This window comes from Silene latifolia, chromosome X, assembly GCF_048544455.1.
Source record: "Silene latifolia isolate original U9 population chromosome X, ASM4854445v1, whole genome shotgun sequence".
Lineage (NCBI taxonomy): Eukaryota > Viridiplantae > Streptophyta > Magnoliopsida > Caryophyllales > Caryophyllaceae > Silene > Silene latifolia.
The window spans coordinates 298,576,193-298,592,972 of record NC_133537.1 but is presented as its reverse complement, the minus strand read 5'-3'; the positions used below and the strand labels follow the sequence as shown (position 1 = coordinate 298,592,972).

At 36.2% G+C, this 16,780-nt stretch overlaps 1 protein-coding gene across 2 annotated transcripts; it reads right to left on the bottom strand.

The window, feature by feature from the left end:
* Positions 1 to 5,681: 5,681 nt before the first annotated feature.
* On the bottom strand, positions 5,682 to 10,491 carry LOC141617114 (protein RICE SALT SENSITIVE 3-like). Of its 2 annotated transcripts, none has more exons than XM_074434288.1 (7): positions 10,087 to 10,491; positions 9,281 to 9,331; positions 8,434 to 8,562; positions 7,907 to 8,012; positions 7,449 to 7,490; positions 7,190 to 7,246; positions 5,682 to 6,616 (listed from the first exon to the last, which is right to left on the bottom strand). In XM_074434288.1, exons 1-7 carry the CDS (start codon positions 10,236 to 10,238, stop codon positions 5,945 to 5,947), a joined length of 1,209 nt encoding a protein of 402 aa, XP_074290389.1. In that variant the 5' UTR covers positions 10,239 to 10,491; the 3' UTR covers positions 5,682 to 5,944. The 2 variants fall into 2 exon arrangements, with proteins under 2 accessions (XP_074290389.1, XP_074290390.1); XM_074434289.1 differs by lacking the exon at positions 10,087 to 10,491 and adding an exon at positions 9,950 to 10,029.
* Between the last annotated feature and the right edge of the window lie 6,289 nt (positions 10,492 to 16,780).

Genomic DNA, 16,780 nt, shown 5'->3' with positions numbered 1-16,780 from the left:
GTTATAAGAAACTCGTAGCTATAACATAACAACGGGTACCACAAACCATTGTTGGTGTTAATTTAGTTACGGTTTTCGAAATGTCGTTTACTTAAACTCGTAATGGTTGTCTAACAACCGTTGATTAGAGTGGTTCTATAACGAGTTTTTGGAAACCATTAAACGTTTTTTATAACGGTTTCTTAAATAGCCGTTGTCACATTATAATAACAACGGTTTTCGAGGGAAACCGTTATTCTTATTACCGCGATCTAGGTTTTCGCCAATATTTTGAAAACGGTAATCTAAGTATTGCTATTATATGCATTAAACCGATGTGATACGCTCGTTATTGATGGCCAGATCTGGCGTAGTGTAATAACCTCTTAAGTTTAGTTAACGATGGAATTAAATTCCTTATATTTTTTGTAGTAATATAAAGACGATTTTCTTGTATAATATTATCAAATAAAATAATCACATGCCATATATGCTATCACTAGCCACCACATGTATTTGCTAAAGTATACTTCCTCCATTTCATTCAATTTTATATATTTGCTTTATACACATATATCAATGCTCATTTTCTTTTGTTCATATCTTTAGTTATATAATAATAAAAATAATAAAAATTCGATATTCATATTGTACTATAAAATTTTGATATTCATATTGTACTCGGTAAGACAATTTAAACACGATCTTACATAACTATAAAAATTAGAAGTTGTGTCGAAGATTCTCCCCACTTATTAATAGTGCCCGAAAAGCAAACGTATATAATTGAATGAAATGAAGGAAGTATATGGTTAGGCACTTTGATTAGACAATGCATTTACTAAGATATATATAAGCTATATAGTTTCATTTGACCTCCTCCAACAAGAGTATACCTTAATTTTGAAGGTCCAAGAGTAAGGTTATGTTCCTTGACGATTGCTTGTGTAGTAGTCTGTTTGAAGAGTTAAGAACGATTAACACCTAAGAGGGGGAAGGGGTGAATTAAGTGTACTTTTAAAATTTTATACTTAGCTTGGTTATCTGATAACACAAGTAAGAACTATTAAGTACAAGACTTGAGAAACTTAATCGAACTTAAGTTCACAAGAAAATAATAGCAGTTCTGAGCAACAGTATGGAGGCCTGTTGCACAGACACAAGTACACAATTGATACGAATTAAGTATGGCAAAGGACGATAAAAGTAAATAAACAAACAAGACGATGTTTAAAAAATTGGTTCAGCTTCTACTCCGAAACCTACTTCCAACCGTTATTTTATTGCTTGTTTAGAAATTTACTCAAACTACTAAACCTCTTACAATGAAAATAACTCGCCAACCTACTCCGGTTGCACTCAAACTTAAAGCTACTCCGCTTCAAGAGTTTATGTGTTCTATCTCACAGGTGTACAGAGTCTTTGAATCTCAGTGGTTCACTTAATGAACATGGAGATCACGCTTAAGACTTAAACACGAGATCATGGAACAAACTCAGATGCCACAGTGAAGCCAACTAATACATGGAGATTTTAAAGCCCTTTTTTGAAAAACGATTGAAGACTTTTAAAACTGAAAACTTATTTGCAAAAACTTAGAAAACAAAGCTTTAAATGCAGAATGATTTGCAAAGTTTATCTCAATAGATGCTCTTAAAAGTCTTGGGAATTAATGAGAAGTGAAGGAGCTATTTATAGAGGAAGAGGTATGTAAAGGATCATATGGTACTTCATCACTCCATTATTCAAGAGTTATAAGATATTTTCTCATTTAAAATTGTTTAAGAGTACAATTAGTTTGTAGGCTCAAGAAAGAAATACTTTTCCAATGCAAGGAGTGTTTTCCATGAACTTTTATGGAAAACTCACAATTCTACTATAAATAAAAAAAGGGAAAGACCCATTTTTGGTAATAAAATCAACTTGCACAAATAGGATTGTTATTTCAAAAATCAACTTGCAAGTATATATTTTTGTTTTTCAGATTTGTAAGATGGTATCTTTTGAAAATAATGAAGCTTTTGAAAGATTAAACACGTGTTTATATTTTCGAAATTCTCTTTTCGTTGTATCAAAAACCACACTGTCTTGCACTGTTGCATGGTTTTGCTGTCACTTGACAATCTAGGAATGTTACGCAACTTCGTTTACAACATTTGACTTAGGCTAGGAATTTTCTTCGTCTTTATCATTCTTGCACCATCCTTGAGAGTAATTGAGAACTTCAATTGCAATTAAAAATAACTAAAAAGCAAACTATTAAATGACAAAGAAACTTGGCATCGTCAACCAAGTGTGGTTTAACAATGTTTGATTTATAAAATAAGAAAATAAAAATGAAAATGTTTAATTTAATAATAAACCATTACTGATTATACAATTATAAACTTACATGTTTATCTAGTATAATTACTTTATTTCAGTTAAGGGAGGACATTTTAATGTAATCATATGAAATTTAAACCACAATTCTCCCGTTCTTAATTCTCTGCATCACTAATATAGGCTAAATGCTAGATTGGTAAGAAAAAAGAAAGAGATATCCTTATGGTAAATTGGTAAAACAAATGTCGCTCAGTTAAGGGGGCGTTTGGTATAGAAAAGGCAAAGGGAATGGAATCAACAAAGAGAAAGAAGGGGTATGAAAAGGGATTACCTCTAATCTACATTATTGTTTGGTTAGCTTAGAAAAGAAATTAAAAGAAAAACAACACACCCATTTTATACTTAACCACCACTACCAATGTCCAAGACCACCTCTGTCTCTCACCCTCAAGAGCCGCCGAACGGCAGCGACATTACAACCTTTGGCGGTGTCTCCCCTACCCACCACGGTACAAACCCCACCCACATTTCAAACACCCACCACCACCATAAACACCACCCAAAAATCTCGAAAAACTCTCTTCCACCCCCGAACTTTCCTCACCTACCCCTAAAAACACCAGATGTGGTGTTTGTAGGGGTTGGGGAGTGAACTTTGGTGGTGGGGGAGTGTTTTTCGAGACTTTTGGGTGGTGCTTATGATGGGGAATTTGACTAAGGTTGAGGGGTTGTATGGCTGTAGAGTCGGCGGTGTAGGTGGTCCAAAAGTGTCGTCGGCACGTTGCTGGTCTCGTGGTAGATTTAAAGTCTGATATAAGGTGGTAGCGGGGGTGTTGGTGGTGGTAACAGGTAGCGGGGGTGTTAGTGGTGGCTTGTGTTGACTTTATGACCGGGAAGTAGTCGTCGGCGATGAGGTGGATGGTGGTAGTGTCGTGGTCGTTGTAGCTCTGTGTTGGTGGTAGTGTCGTGTTGGTGGTGGTAATGGTGGTGGTTGGTGAGTGAGGTGGTTGAGGGGTGTGAGGAGTAATGAAATCTCATTCTCTTGGGGGGTGAGTGGTAAGGAGTTAGAGGGGTGAAGGGGTAAGGGAGGGCTATAGGGAATGATTAAAAGAGGAAAACAAACAACAACAAAGGGAATCATCAACTTTGATTCCTTTTCCTAAAGACCCCTAGGCCCTAACCAAACGTCAATGTAAAACAACAATCTATTTACCGAAATAACCTCATAAAAGTTAGTACTAATCATCCTTACAAGGATATTAAGTAAAATAAGAACAAGCTTTACATTAACACTAGTATTGGTGCCCAGCCGTACCTGGACTACCTTTATTTAGTATTAAAATTTATTTTCAATTATATAAAACTACTTTAAAGTTGAATAACTCATAAATTTATCATTAATATATTTTTTTTATGACATATCTTAAAATTACGATAAAAAATAAATTATGAGATAAGTTCACTACTCCCGTTATTAATATTTTACTTAAATCGATTGGTTAGCTAATTGCTCATACATTCGTTATTACTACTACTACTTTCACTAGTCCCGCCATAATTATTGTTACGAAATTGTTGTCGCATTAATATTGATAATTTCACTACCCCCTTATTACTTCTATTACTTTCACTACTCCCGCTCGCTGCTAATATTGTTACTTTAACTATTCAAATGAGTGATTACAATCATATTACTATATCCAGTATTACTACAATGTTTTTCACTAATAACAGAATTATTTTTACTATTTAGGCATGCAATTTTAACAGGCTTATATATTTATATAAATATATTACATGTATGTATTAAATCAAATAAAATTATTATGAAATATTATATTTTTTGAAAATCTAGCTTGATTTATTTAACTTTTCATAGTTTCCAATATATAACATACATGTATTATATTTGTGTATGTTAAGTAGTTATCTTTATACTAATTAATATCATAGTTAGGGCATGTTTATTTTAAGGAAAATCACCATATTCTGATGTCCTCTAAATTTATACTTCAACCAAAACTATATAATATTTACATTGGAGCCCCTTGTCAGGTCTATCACAATTAATTTGTATAGATTTATTTAATTATATTGAACTCCATTGGTTTACGGAATATATATTACTAGTCCGGCTACGCCCGGGCTAGCTTTATTTACCATTTAAATTTTATTTTCTATGAAATATGTTTCGCTAAATTTGGTTAACACATACATTTACAATTTATATCTTGAAATTATGATGAAATGTAAAATTAATCAACAAATTATGTGACACGTTCACCACTCCCGCTGTTAATATTATTACTTTTACTACATCCCCTGTTAATACTATTATGTCCACTAGTTCAATTACTATTGTTTGTTTAACTACCCCAGTTATTTTTACGGTTAACAAATAAAATCGAATTGTTAGTTAATTTTTCATACTTTCCCCGTTGTTCGTACTGTTACTTTCATTACATGTTTTGTGACTACTATAGTACTATTACTTTCACTTCTCCCGCCGTCGTAATTTTTTTTTTCACTATTCCCCCATTTATTATTGTTAATTTCACTACTCCCTTTACTGCTAGTATGACTTTTACTACTCCGGCTGCTATTATTGTTGCTTTTACTACTCACATGGGTGGTTACTATCATATCATAATAGTTAATTATCTAATTGTATTAGAGTTATATATTTAAATAAATCTGAAATATTAGATTAGAATATTATTTAAGAGCAATCATTATTATTTACTAATTAAATTAAAAATCTAATGATTATGAAATATTATATTTTTTGGAAATCTAGATTAATTTATTTACCTTTTAATAGTTTCCAAAATATATAAATATTAATATTATATTTATATATGTTAAATAATTAACATCTATATACTAATTAATACCATAGGTAGGGCATGTTATTTTAAGGAAAATCACCACATTATAATGTTCTCTAAATTTATACTTCAACCAAAACTATATAATATTTACATTGAAGTCATTCGGTTGGGTCATCACAGTGCTATGATTAAAAACTATATAGTAAAATTAATTTGTATAGATTTATTTAAGTAAATTGAAGTCCCTTGATTTCTGGATTTAATATATAGTATTGATTAATTGATGATTGATTAATTTTGTATATAGTATTGATTGATATTGATTCGTGTAAACGGTTATGCACAAGTATTTTGGTTTAACCCTACATATAGCGATATTTATACAAAAAATTGACCTCGTAACTTCATTATAGTGTTTTGGTTTATGGAGTTTTGCAAGTGCCGTTAAAGCAAAAACTTCACAGTAAGAGAAGACGCGAGACAAGAGTTTAGCAAACTATGATGCGTTTATCCAATATATCTCGTCACCGTCAAAAATGAACAATAGAAGGGGGCAAAACAATCGTCATACCATGGTTCTTATGCTAAGAGAAAAGTTCAGATATAACTTCATCTAGAATTGCTGCTCCCATGTGGTACAATAAATTGTGAAGGGAGTTGAGTCAAAACAGCCCAAGTAACAGAAAGATCTGAAAAAACAGAAGAAGAAATAGTACATAAGGAAATCAAAATTAGCTAAAAACCTAAAAACTAGTACAACTAGGTACAAAGTTTGATCATTCCATTCCAACAAACATAAAGAGTGTGCTTCACTCCAAGTACGTCTCCATTACATCAGAATACATTCCGGCCTCAGGATTCCGATATTCCGAAGGGTGGTGGTCAAGTGAAGTCGAAGAGCCTGAGGACGACATTCTAGCAGGTAGTGTAAAGCTCCTCTTGAACTTGTTTTCAAGATTCTTCCTCATTTGATCTTGATGATTGTCAAGACTTAAGAAATCATTTGGGTTCGAACTGGGGCCTTCGGGGTTTGAGTTCGGGTCATCAGATTTGGGTCCGATGTTATCGTGGTTGAACAAGAGCTTGGCCTCGTCAGCCCGGCCTGTGAGCGCATTAAAGAAAGAGAGACCATTGGGCCATTTGATGTCTGATTCGTGTTCTCCCATCATTTCAGCCATCCTATTTTCGGCACCATGAGGCATCAAAAACATATGGGGCTCCTCTTTGGCATGAGGGTACCCAAGAGGGCGTTGGAAATTTGGAGGCGCGAGCATGCCGGCCGGAGATGGGATGGGACGTGGGCCCCAGTTGAAGAGCGGTGGCGGGCCTAAAGTTGGGGTTGGTTGCTTTGTGGGGAGAGGGGACGATGAGGAAGCGTTTCGAGTTGACGAGAAAAGTTGGGAAAGGTAAAATCCTGATTGGTAGCCAAGGGATTCGAAGGTATGCCTCATTCTTAGAACAAAATGAAGATCTTCGGGTATCTGACACAGAAAACATGCATTTTTCAGTTCATAATTACTGTTAAGAGGGTTAACTTTCAAGGTGTTGGCTTTTATTACAACATATCCTTTTCTCGAGTTCAAAAATTATTCACCATGTTAGATTGTTATCCTAGTTGAAGTTAATTTCTAGTAATAAATTCTCACACACTTGGGACCATGTGTATTAGTACTAAATAACTCAATAAAACTAGAAGGTATCTTGGAATCTTGGAGACCAAACTGCACAGATTTCTGTGCATAAAATACTTGCTTCTGATAATTTTCAATAATATACGGTTTTTTTATGATTAAAAAAAGCTACTTTTAGTTATAAAAAACTTCGTTAATCAAGCCGAATAGCTAATCAAAGGTGGCTTTAATAATATTCTGCATAATCTATTGTCGACCATTTCGTTGTAAGTCGTAAAATGAACTAATGACGTTTCCTACGTTTTTATTATTAGGTTCAAAGAACCCTACAGTACATTTTAAGATGGGGAACTGCAAAATACAGATTAAAAAAATAATAAAAAGATTAGGCGGAGAATGAGGAGAGTTAGATAGGTGACTCACAATCTTGCAGGATCCTAACTGGAGAAGTCCATGACCAGCTTGAATTACAGCAATGGTCTGTTGATAAAAAGACAATTTTCGAACTTGACATTATTTACTGTGTTAAACAGGGAGGAACTCTTTTATAAATTAAACCATAAAACCGTGAGTTTATGGTTGATTTCATGATAAAAGTGTGAATAGTCGCGGTTTATGAATATGATTTTCGAAGCTCCACACTTTTATCTTGAAACCGAACAGTTCAGTTTATAACTCTTACTTGTATTCCAGATTCGAATTGGTCCGTCCACTCAGGTGGAAGCTGCAATCAGCCAAAGTTTAAAAGTTAAGATTACATTAATCATATAAACAATACTTAAGATGCCTACAAAACATAATTATTAAGAGCATCGGCGCAATAACGAACTTTTCATATATCTTGAATGATTGAAAGCTAAACTTTATAGTCAAGGAGGCCAAGAGGGCCCAAGGAGTATTAAACTGTAGCCAAGATCTTTATACTAGTTTGTGCTTCTATATTATAATAATCCAAATCAATTGTACTACTACAATAAACCCCCCAATTTCTCAAAGACCTGAATGTACGAAGTCTTCTTATCCCTTGTCTTGAAAACATGTAACGAAAGTTTCGCGTCTAAATAAGATCTAGTAAAACCAAATTGAAGATATTTTCGACAGATTATCAATTTAAAAAGGCCCAGATTTGAATTCACATACAGCATCAAAGGAACTCTGCCAGTAGTTTGAAATATTTGGTTCACATTCCGACGGCTCTTTGAAAACCCACTTGTGACATTTATCAGAAGCTACCTTTCCCATTAGCCTGAAAAAGTTCAACACAATCAAATATCATACACAGCACCGACCAAACATTTTTAGAATAAAGATTATGCTTACTACACATTAGATATATTCTGCTGATTCATATAATGAGCCTCGAGAAATAAACAGCTCGGCTGCAGATTCAAGCCTGAAATGTTTTTTTTTTTTTTTACTAACATAAGTGCATTAGCGAGGCTTTAAGATGATTGCCAATTTTGTATGCCGACTGATTTTGAACCCTGAAACATGATACAAGAATATTATCATGATTTTATCAGTTAAGCTAGCGTTAACAGCTGCCTATATTTTGTCGATGCCAAATTGGCAAGTGCAAAACCATTCCCTTCTCCTTTTTGAGATGGAGATGAAAGGGGTCAATAATGGAGTGGAACTTTACATAACAACACCTACCCAGTACCCACCCTTCTCCATAATTATATAACTGAATGGACATCTTGCTGAATGACTTTCTGACAGGATCTTCACCGTCAATCTCCTCCAAGCATTCTGCAACTCTTCCTCGACAAAATCCGTCTTCCCACATCAACATCCTTCAACATTAACTTTAAATTAGTAAAAATTTACAGCCCACTAATACAGTTAAAAACATTGCCGCATAAAATGATAAATAACACAAAGATTTATGCAATAGCCCTTCATTTGATCATGAAATTAATAAGGAACGAAATCAGTCTTCAATTAGAAAGGTGAGTTCAGGAAAATGATCTTCAAGAATAAGATCCAAAAGTTGCCCGGTCAACTCGTAAGCAATAATAGCAACTTCACTCATACTAATAACCCTATTATTCAAGTTGATTAACCATAAAATCTTTAACTTTGACAATAATTATTGAAGTACTTAAACTTTATATCACTAATTATTACCAGTGACAAAGATAAGTAAAGTTAAACATTAGCAATAAAATGTTGAGGGTGTCTATCGACCTTCACCCTTTCCCCCTCACAATCGATTAAACTAGTATATATCGTGTTGGGTCGGAAGGAAGGTGGATAAAGCAAAAATATATGGTATTTTAATCGATTGTGAGAGGAGAAGGTAGATAGTTACTCGTATTTTCTAAAATGTTATTTGACATTAATCAATACTACTTGATACCTTAAAAAGCATCAATAATACTAGAGCAAATTATTGATTAAAGAAATAAATTTTTAAGCAAATGGTAACACAATAGATCACTCAAAAATCACATCACATCATGTTAAAAACTTTTAAAAATGGAGTAACTAAAATCGGTTGAAATCGCTTACAAGCTTCCATTATCATCTCCAACTTTGCAACCATTGCCACCTCTAACTCTCCTGCAATAATAATGGACAAAAAAATGATTTCATAAAGAATCAAATCATTAAAAAAAACAAAGAACATAATCTTTCATAATCTCATCTTTTTTTTCCTGCTAGTACTAGGTATGGGCAATGCAAGAGAGACAAAAATAACACCCACAACACACAAAAACAGGTGGGGTTTCTAGAGAGAGAAAATGTTAGCCAAAAACAAATCAACTCAAAAAAGGTGGGATTTATACAACACCCACTATAAGTCTATCACAAAACCATCCAAATCACAAATACCCACATCAAATTAACAGCAAAAATTGAAATTAAAACATTGGTTAACAATCATATAACAATAAATTGGATTTTTAGAGAGAGAAGGTGTAAAACAAAACAAAAACAATCAACTCAAAAAAGTTGATCATATAACCATCCAAATGAGAAGAAACCCACCTTAAATTAACATCAGAAAATGAGATTTAGACTAAGAATACCAATCATATGAAACAAATGAGATTTTTGTAGAGTGGGATTTTTGTAGAGAGAGAAAATGTAAAACAAAAACAAAACAAAGAAAGGTTGGATTTTTACAACACCCATTATAAGTTGATCATATAACCATCCAATTGGGAAGAAACCCACCTCAAATTAACATCAAAAAATGAGATTATAACAACACCCACCAGAAGCTGATAATATAAGCATGATAATGAAAAAATGAGATAAAAAAGAGTGGATAATAGTAAAAAAGAGAAGTGATAAAGATTCGGAAATAATACGGGCGAGGACGAATGGTCCAGAAGACAGAGTAAGTCCAGTCAGAGTTGAGACAGACACCTCTGAGTGCCTCATGAAGTGCCATCATCCCTACTGCTTCTTTGCTTCTTTCTCCTCCTCCTCCTGTTCCTCCTCCTCCTCCTGTCCCCACCATTTCTCTCTCTAAATATATATATTCTCTTGTTTCTCTCTCTAGGAAAAAAAACACACTTGAATAAATACACAAACTCTGTTGTTTCTCTGTGTTAATGTGTGAGTGAGTGAGTGTGTGTGGAAGGGAAAGATTTGGAACAAAAAGAAAGAATTGTGTTTTGTGTGTGTTATACTGTTATGGTTGGGGTTTGATTTTTTTAATGTTCTCTACTCTTTTACCTTTGCTTGTTTTTGTCTTTTTTTTGTAAGAGGGAGGAGTTTGGTTCTCACTTCTCTCGGTAGATAAAGAGGTGGGTGGGGGAGTAGAGTTGTAGAAAGAGTAAAAGGGATGAAAGTGTACGTGACTAACACTATCTATTACAAGCTTGTAATGGATAGTACTCCTCTCAAAATAAAGCAAGTAGGAGGGTAAGTGGAGGGGAAATAGAATACCTCATGAATAGTGTCACTTGCATATTATGAGAGGGGTACTATTCGTCACAAACTTGTGACGACTAGTGTCCGTTTTCAATGAGAATTTGTGGAAATGAATTTAGTAGGGTAGGTCCATAGGAGAGAAATAAATTAATAAAACTACAAAAAATTCACACGGTATTTTAAAAATTCGGCATTTTATACGAAATATACAAATCCTTTTTATTCAAAAATTTAAGAGGTCATAACTCGTGTTTATGTGTTCAGTGACGATTTTTTTTTTAAAAAAAATGGTCGTATTTGGATCCCTTGTATAGGAGTTTTTGTATGTCAAAGTTTTTTAGACCGAACAAAATTTTGAGTGACCATATCTCTTGGTCACGAGTTTCAAACTCTTTTTTTAATTGTAGTACTCGGAAAAATGATCGGTTTGAAAAAAAAATCGTCACTTTTTAGCCCGTAAACACGAGTGATGGCCTCCTAAGTTTTCCGGTTCAAAAAATTGGGCATTTCGTGCAAAATGTCAAACCTCAAGGGTATTGTGTGAATTGCCTGATAAAATTAACGATACGTCATTAGTGTATGATCATTGGTAAGACTCTCCTTCGTTTTTAACTTGTCGGATCGACTTTTCACTATCTTTTATTATTTCTTTATAGTTTTTTTTGAGGAAATATTTCTTTATAGTTAAGAATCACCTTAAACTCACTTCAGACTTTATGCATTATCATCCGCCATATTCTTATCATACTCTACTTTTCCACTTACTTTATACTAATAAGAGAATGTGTGCGGTTAAAGAAAAGGGAGCAAAATAAAATGCACATGAGACTTATTCATTAGAGGACTTCTCTTGAAAATTGTATCAAGACTCTTCTAAAATTTTAAGTTGAGTCTTGGATTTTAAAGAAAAGCTTAAAACTTTCTAAATATTTTGATAGATTATTGGGGTTTGTAGAGAGTGAATTGTGTTAATTAAGTCTATTATCTTTGCTACAAATATTCTAAATATTTGATGGAATATTCTAACGGTGAGCAAGAAAACGAAAGCGTATCTAAAAAGTAAAAAAAAAAAGTGATCTTATTATACCATGTTAAAACTTTTTTTTTTTTGAAAGGGAAAGCCTGAAGGCTTTACTGCATAGATAACGAATCGAACGAAACAGCAATGTTCACGGTCGGCGGTAGACTATCCGACCAAACTACTCTACTAGCTACAAAAGGTAAAGAATGAGCTAAAGCATGAGCGACACCATTGTTTGCACGGCTAGTATACGCCCATCTAACAGAAACGAAAGAATTACAAAGCGATAAAATATCCTCAAAAACTAAAGCTAGGCTACTTCTTCCTGAGACCTCCTTCTTTAGCGCCTCGACAACCAGTAAACAATCACCTTCCACGACCACATGAGTATGATGTCTTCGCACCGCTTCCCGAACTCCTTCATAGACCGCAACTGCTTCCGCCATCTGAGGTTCCCAATCTTGCTCCACTACCGAGGACAGACCCCAAAGCACCTTCCCCCTCTCATCCCGGCACACAACACCCACACTCACACCCGCATCTTCCTTGATTCCCGCATCCACATTCACCTTAACGTACCCTTCTGGGGGAACCACCCATCCTAGCTGCTCCCTCCTCCCGCCAGTCCCAGCCTCCCTCACGCCTCCTTTCGTGCTTATGAAACCTCCCCCTTCAACTTCCACCATCACATCCTTCACTCTTCGAATAACCCCCCACGGATCCACCTCCTTCGCGTCAAAGACCACCTTGTTCCGGTGTTCCCATATAGCCCAGCAACCTACCATGAAAATAGAATGCTCGCGACACCCAAGCTCCTTCCATTGGGCCTCCACCCAGTCCCGCACTCCTCCACCCGAATCCTCTTCCTCCTCCTCAAAGCCCAACCCCTCCCAAACCCTCTTAGCCACCGCACAGTCACGAAACAAATGCAACGCCGACTCAAAATAAGAATTACAAAAAGAACAAAAAGAACACTCACCTCGTATACGCGTCGCTATGTTTGCTCTTGTTGCTAACGCCTCGCTGCACAGTTGCCAAAAAAAGAGCTTCACTCGGGGCCAAACCGGGATTTCCAGAGCCGATTCCATAACCATTTTTCTTTCTCCCAATCAGAGACGCCTCCCACCTTCACTGCCTCCTTTTCCCCCTCCAACCTACGATAAGCCGATCGTACAGAATAAAGCCTATCTTTTTCCGCGACCCAGTACCAAGCATCACACGGTCTATTTGGACTAACACGGATGTTAACAATGCGTTCAATGTCAATGGGCAGCAGCATATGTGACAGTAACTCACGGTTCCAGCCAATACCGCCTTCCTCCATAATCTCAGCTACCCTCATCTCCTCGAAGCCATGGACCCGAGGTGTTATCACCCGTCCCGTTTGTGTCCCAGGCAACCACGCATCTAACCAAACCCGTGTTGTTTGCCCATTGATGGGTGATGTCGTTCGGTCACATCCAATCAAACACATTTATAATACTCAACAAACAACTAGTTAGTGGTAAGTCGAGGTCGATCCATGGGATGGTGGTTACTCAAATTATTCAATCTAATTATGGTTGTGCTTGGGGTTGTCACAATTATAATGGGTTGATGATTCTAATCTAATAAAAGCAATAAACAAGCAACAAAAGGAAAGATGTAAACAATTGATTAAAAATGCTAGGATATCATGGGTTCATAAGGGATTCATGGGAGTTGATCATACAAACATGTTTCCTACTAGGTGCAAGCAATTATTGTTGTGATGGATCGAGTTGGTTTATATCTTACAATCCTAGGAAGGTTTGGGTCCCGGAGCCGAATCGATTAGATTGTACAACACCTACAAGTCGACTTAATCCTCCCTATCCAATTATATGCATGGTCTAATGAGACTCGAGTTGGTTTATGTCTTACAAGTCTCATTGAAAAGATAAGTGATGGTTGTAAATGCAAGGATTCATAGGCTTAGCATTTCATCAAACATAACATGTGCATAAGTTGAAATCACAACAAGCAAGCAAATTAATTATGGAAGCATATTAGATTAAGCATGAATCATTCCCCATGTTTATTTCCCCTAATTACCCATTAATCCTAGCTAAGTAACTACTCACTCATGATCAAGTTTAACATGTTAATAAGGTTGTCAATCATACTAACAAAGCTAAACATGATGAACAAGTAAGAAAGATTAACAATAATTAAAACAAGGATTAAGAGAATTATACCTATGGAGATTCCAAAATAATAATGCAAAGAATAATAGAAAAACTTGATGATTGATGGAAGGTTGTCAATCTCCCAATAAACCCAATAATCTTCTAATTACCCAATAATAAACTTGAATTACTCAATAATAAACTTGAACAATAATTAAGGAAGAATTAATGTGTAATTTGTGGAAAGATTAAATGATAATCTATTCTAATCTACTCCTAATCTAATCTAAGGAAGTATTGATTTAACCTAATGAAAACTTGATTAAATGTTGATTACAAGATTAAAGAGAGATTTGATTGATATAAACTACACTAGAGATTGCTAAGAAGAACATCATAATCTAATTAGCCTAATGGGGTATTATAATGGGGATTAGGTACATAAATTAGGGTTTACTAAGGGCTTAAATGACGATTAAGTCCTTGAGGAATTGCCGGTCTCAAGGGAGACTCCGGTCTCCTTTTCGCCGGTCTTAGAAAAATATGCGCATCTTTCATAAAACATGTAGAAGACGAAATAGCTGTCACACAATCCGAGTGTCCAGAGCACGGGACGGGCGGATTGTCTTCTTGTTGGACGAGCGGATTCGTGGGGTGGACGGGCTGATTGTGGTGGTTTTGGACGGGCGTCCAGCTGAGGAAGACGCTCGGATTGCTCCTCTTGGACGGGCGGATTGTGGGCAATCCGCTCGGATTCTTTTACAGCTTCTTCCTTTCTTCTTTTCTTCCTTTCTCTTCATAAAATCCTTGAGGATTTCCTCGGGGATGCAAGGATCATTTCTCATCATTGCCCATCTACAATAGTATGTACAAAGGCCTTCTAATCTTATCTTCTTTTTGATGCTTGTTCATTGAATTCTATCAATTTAGCTTTATTTTGCCATGAAAATGCAAGGTTTGCACCCCTTTCCTATCAAGGGATCAAAACCTCAAAGAATATGCAAAACAAAGGACTAAAGACAATAAATGATCCAAATATGCACTAAAAAGCACGGGAACAAGGCTAATTCGGGGGCTAAATATGCTCAAATTATGGTCACATCAAATATCCCCAAACCAAACCTTTGCTCGTCCCGAGTAAAGAGGTGACAAAGACTAGGACCGTTATTTAAACTAATCTAATAGCATAGCCGATATAAGACAATTAGCGGGTCTCACTCCGCCCCTTCAACTCACAACAAGACAACCATGAGGTAGGATGCCTTCTTGCAAGGCAAGGTGGGTCTTGCCAAAAATGGCGACACATCCAAACATTAAAGCACATAAAATCAAGTAAGGGATGCATCTACAAAATAATAGCCACTTTCCTCATCTAAGTGACGGAAATTATCTAAAGGGGAAGTAATTCAAGGGTACACACTCTTTCATAGATGCAATTTCTTCAAACTACTAATGTAACACCCCCATACTCCAAGTGCCTTACCAGGACCACTCAGGTATGGAGACATCACCATCTCGGTTGCCCGAGGTATGATAATCAAATAGACAAAATAGAAACAACATTTATTATAAGTGCTTTAATGAAAAGTTACAATCCTCAAACCAACTGAAAGTACAATACATTATTCCAAACTAACTGTTCTCAAATGAAATGTAAATAAAACTAAACTACAAATGGAAGACTCTATCGTCACGTCGTGGCCATCCCAAATATCCCAAAGATCATCTCTATACCGCTCAATATCTGCTCACCATCCCCGAATGGATCACCGCAGTTTTACAAAACAACACCGGGTCGATTAATCACACAATCAATATACACAACCACAATAAGACAAATAGACAATTTGAATCGCCACACACACACACATCCAACCGACCGCCTCAATCACGATCGTCCACTGGACCATACCGCCATGGGGGACCGCAGCCGTTCCCACCTAAGCCCCGCTCATCGTACGAGCGATAACCCCGCTCATTAATGTGCACATCCCTTCGTGGCGGGTTCCACGTAAGGCGAAACTAGGGCGTGAGACCACTCCCGCAAGTGACCCCACTCAGCCGAGAACGCATCTCGAGAGCCATCAACGAACACAACCACAATCACAATCACAATTACAATCATCATATCAATCAACCTAATTACAAGACATCACCAATATCCCATTATGGGACTAATACGAGTAGGAAATCCTACCGAAAGCAAACACGCAGACGATCTAAACAACTGTCTCAAAACGGCTCCTCTACGAATTCTCCTCCTATCATACATAACACATAAAGGCTACTATTCAATTCCTACTCATAAAATCCCCAATTGCTAAATTAGGGTTTCAACTACCTTATCAAAACATTATAAAACTTATGTTAAAAGCTTACCCTCGACGCAAGGAATCCAACGACACGAACTACGATGCAAACCGACCGTCTCGAACTCCGGAATTGTCAAGAACGCGATTAGGAAGAAGGACCGATCGCTTTCTCTCTTAAACAGGTTTTAGGTTTTGGTAAAAGTGTTTTAAAACAAAGACGAATATGTTTATATACCTTAATCGCGTAATTAACAAAACCCGAGAAAACTCCCCGATAAACCTGGGACACTCGATCGAGTACCCAAGGTACTCGATCGAGTACCCCCTACTCGATCGAGTGCCCCAGCTACTCGATCGAGTGCCCAACAGGTCAGAAACTATTTATCTGCGCAACTTGCCCTTACTCGACAGAGTAAGGGCTACTCGATAGAGTACCCCCAAGACCATAAATACGGAGTATTACAGTCTTCCCTCCTTAAAAAGAACTTCGTCCCCGAAGTTCAAACCACAACAAAAACAAAGGTACTCCCTCATCATTCCCGACTCAACCATCAAACAAAAACATGATACAAACCCAAGACAAACATCCCGACACAACATATAAAAGGTGTATAAAACTCCTAAAAACTCTCGCGATCATCTCCTA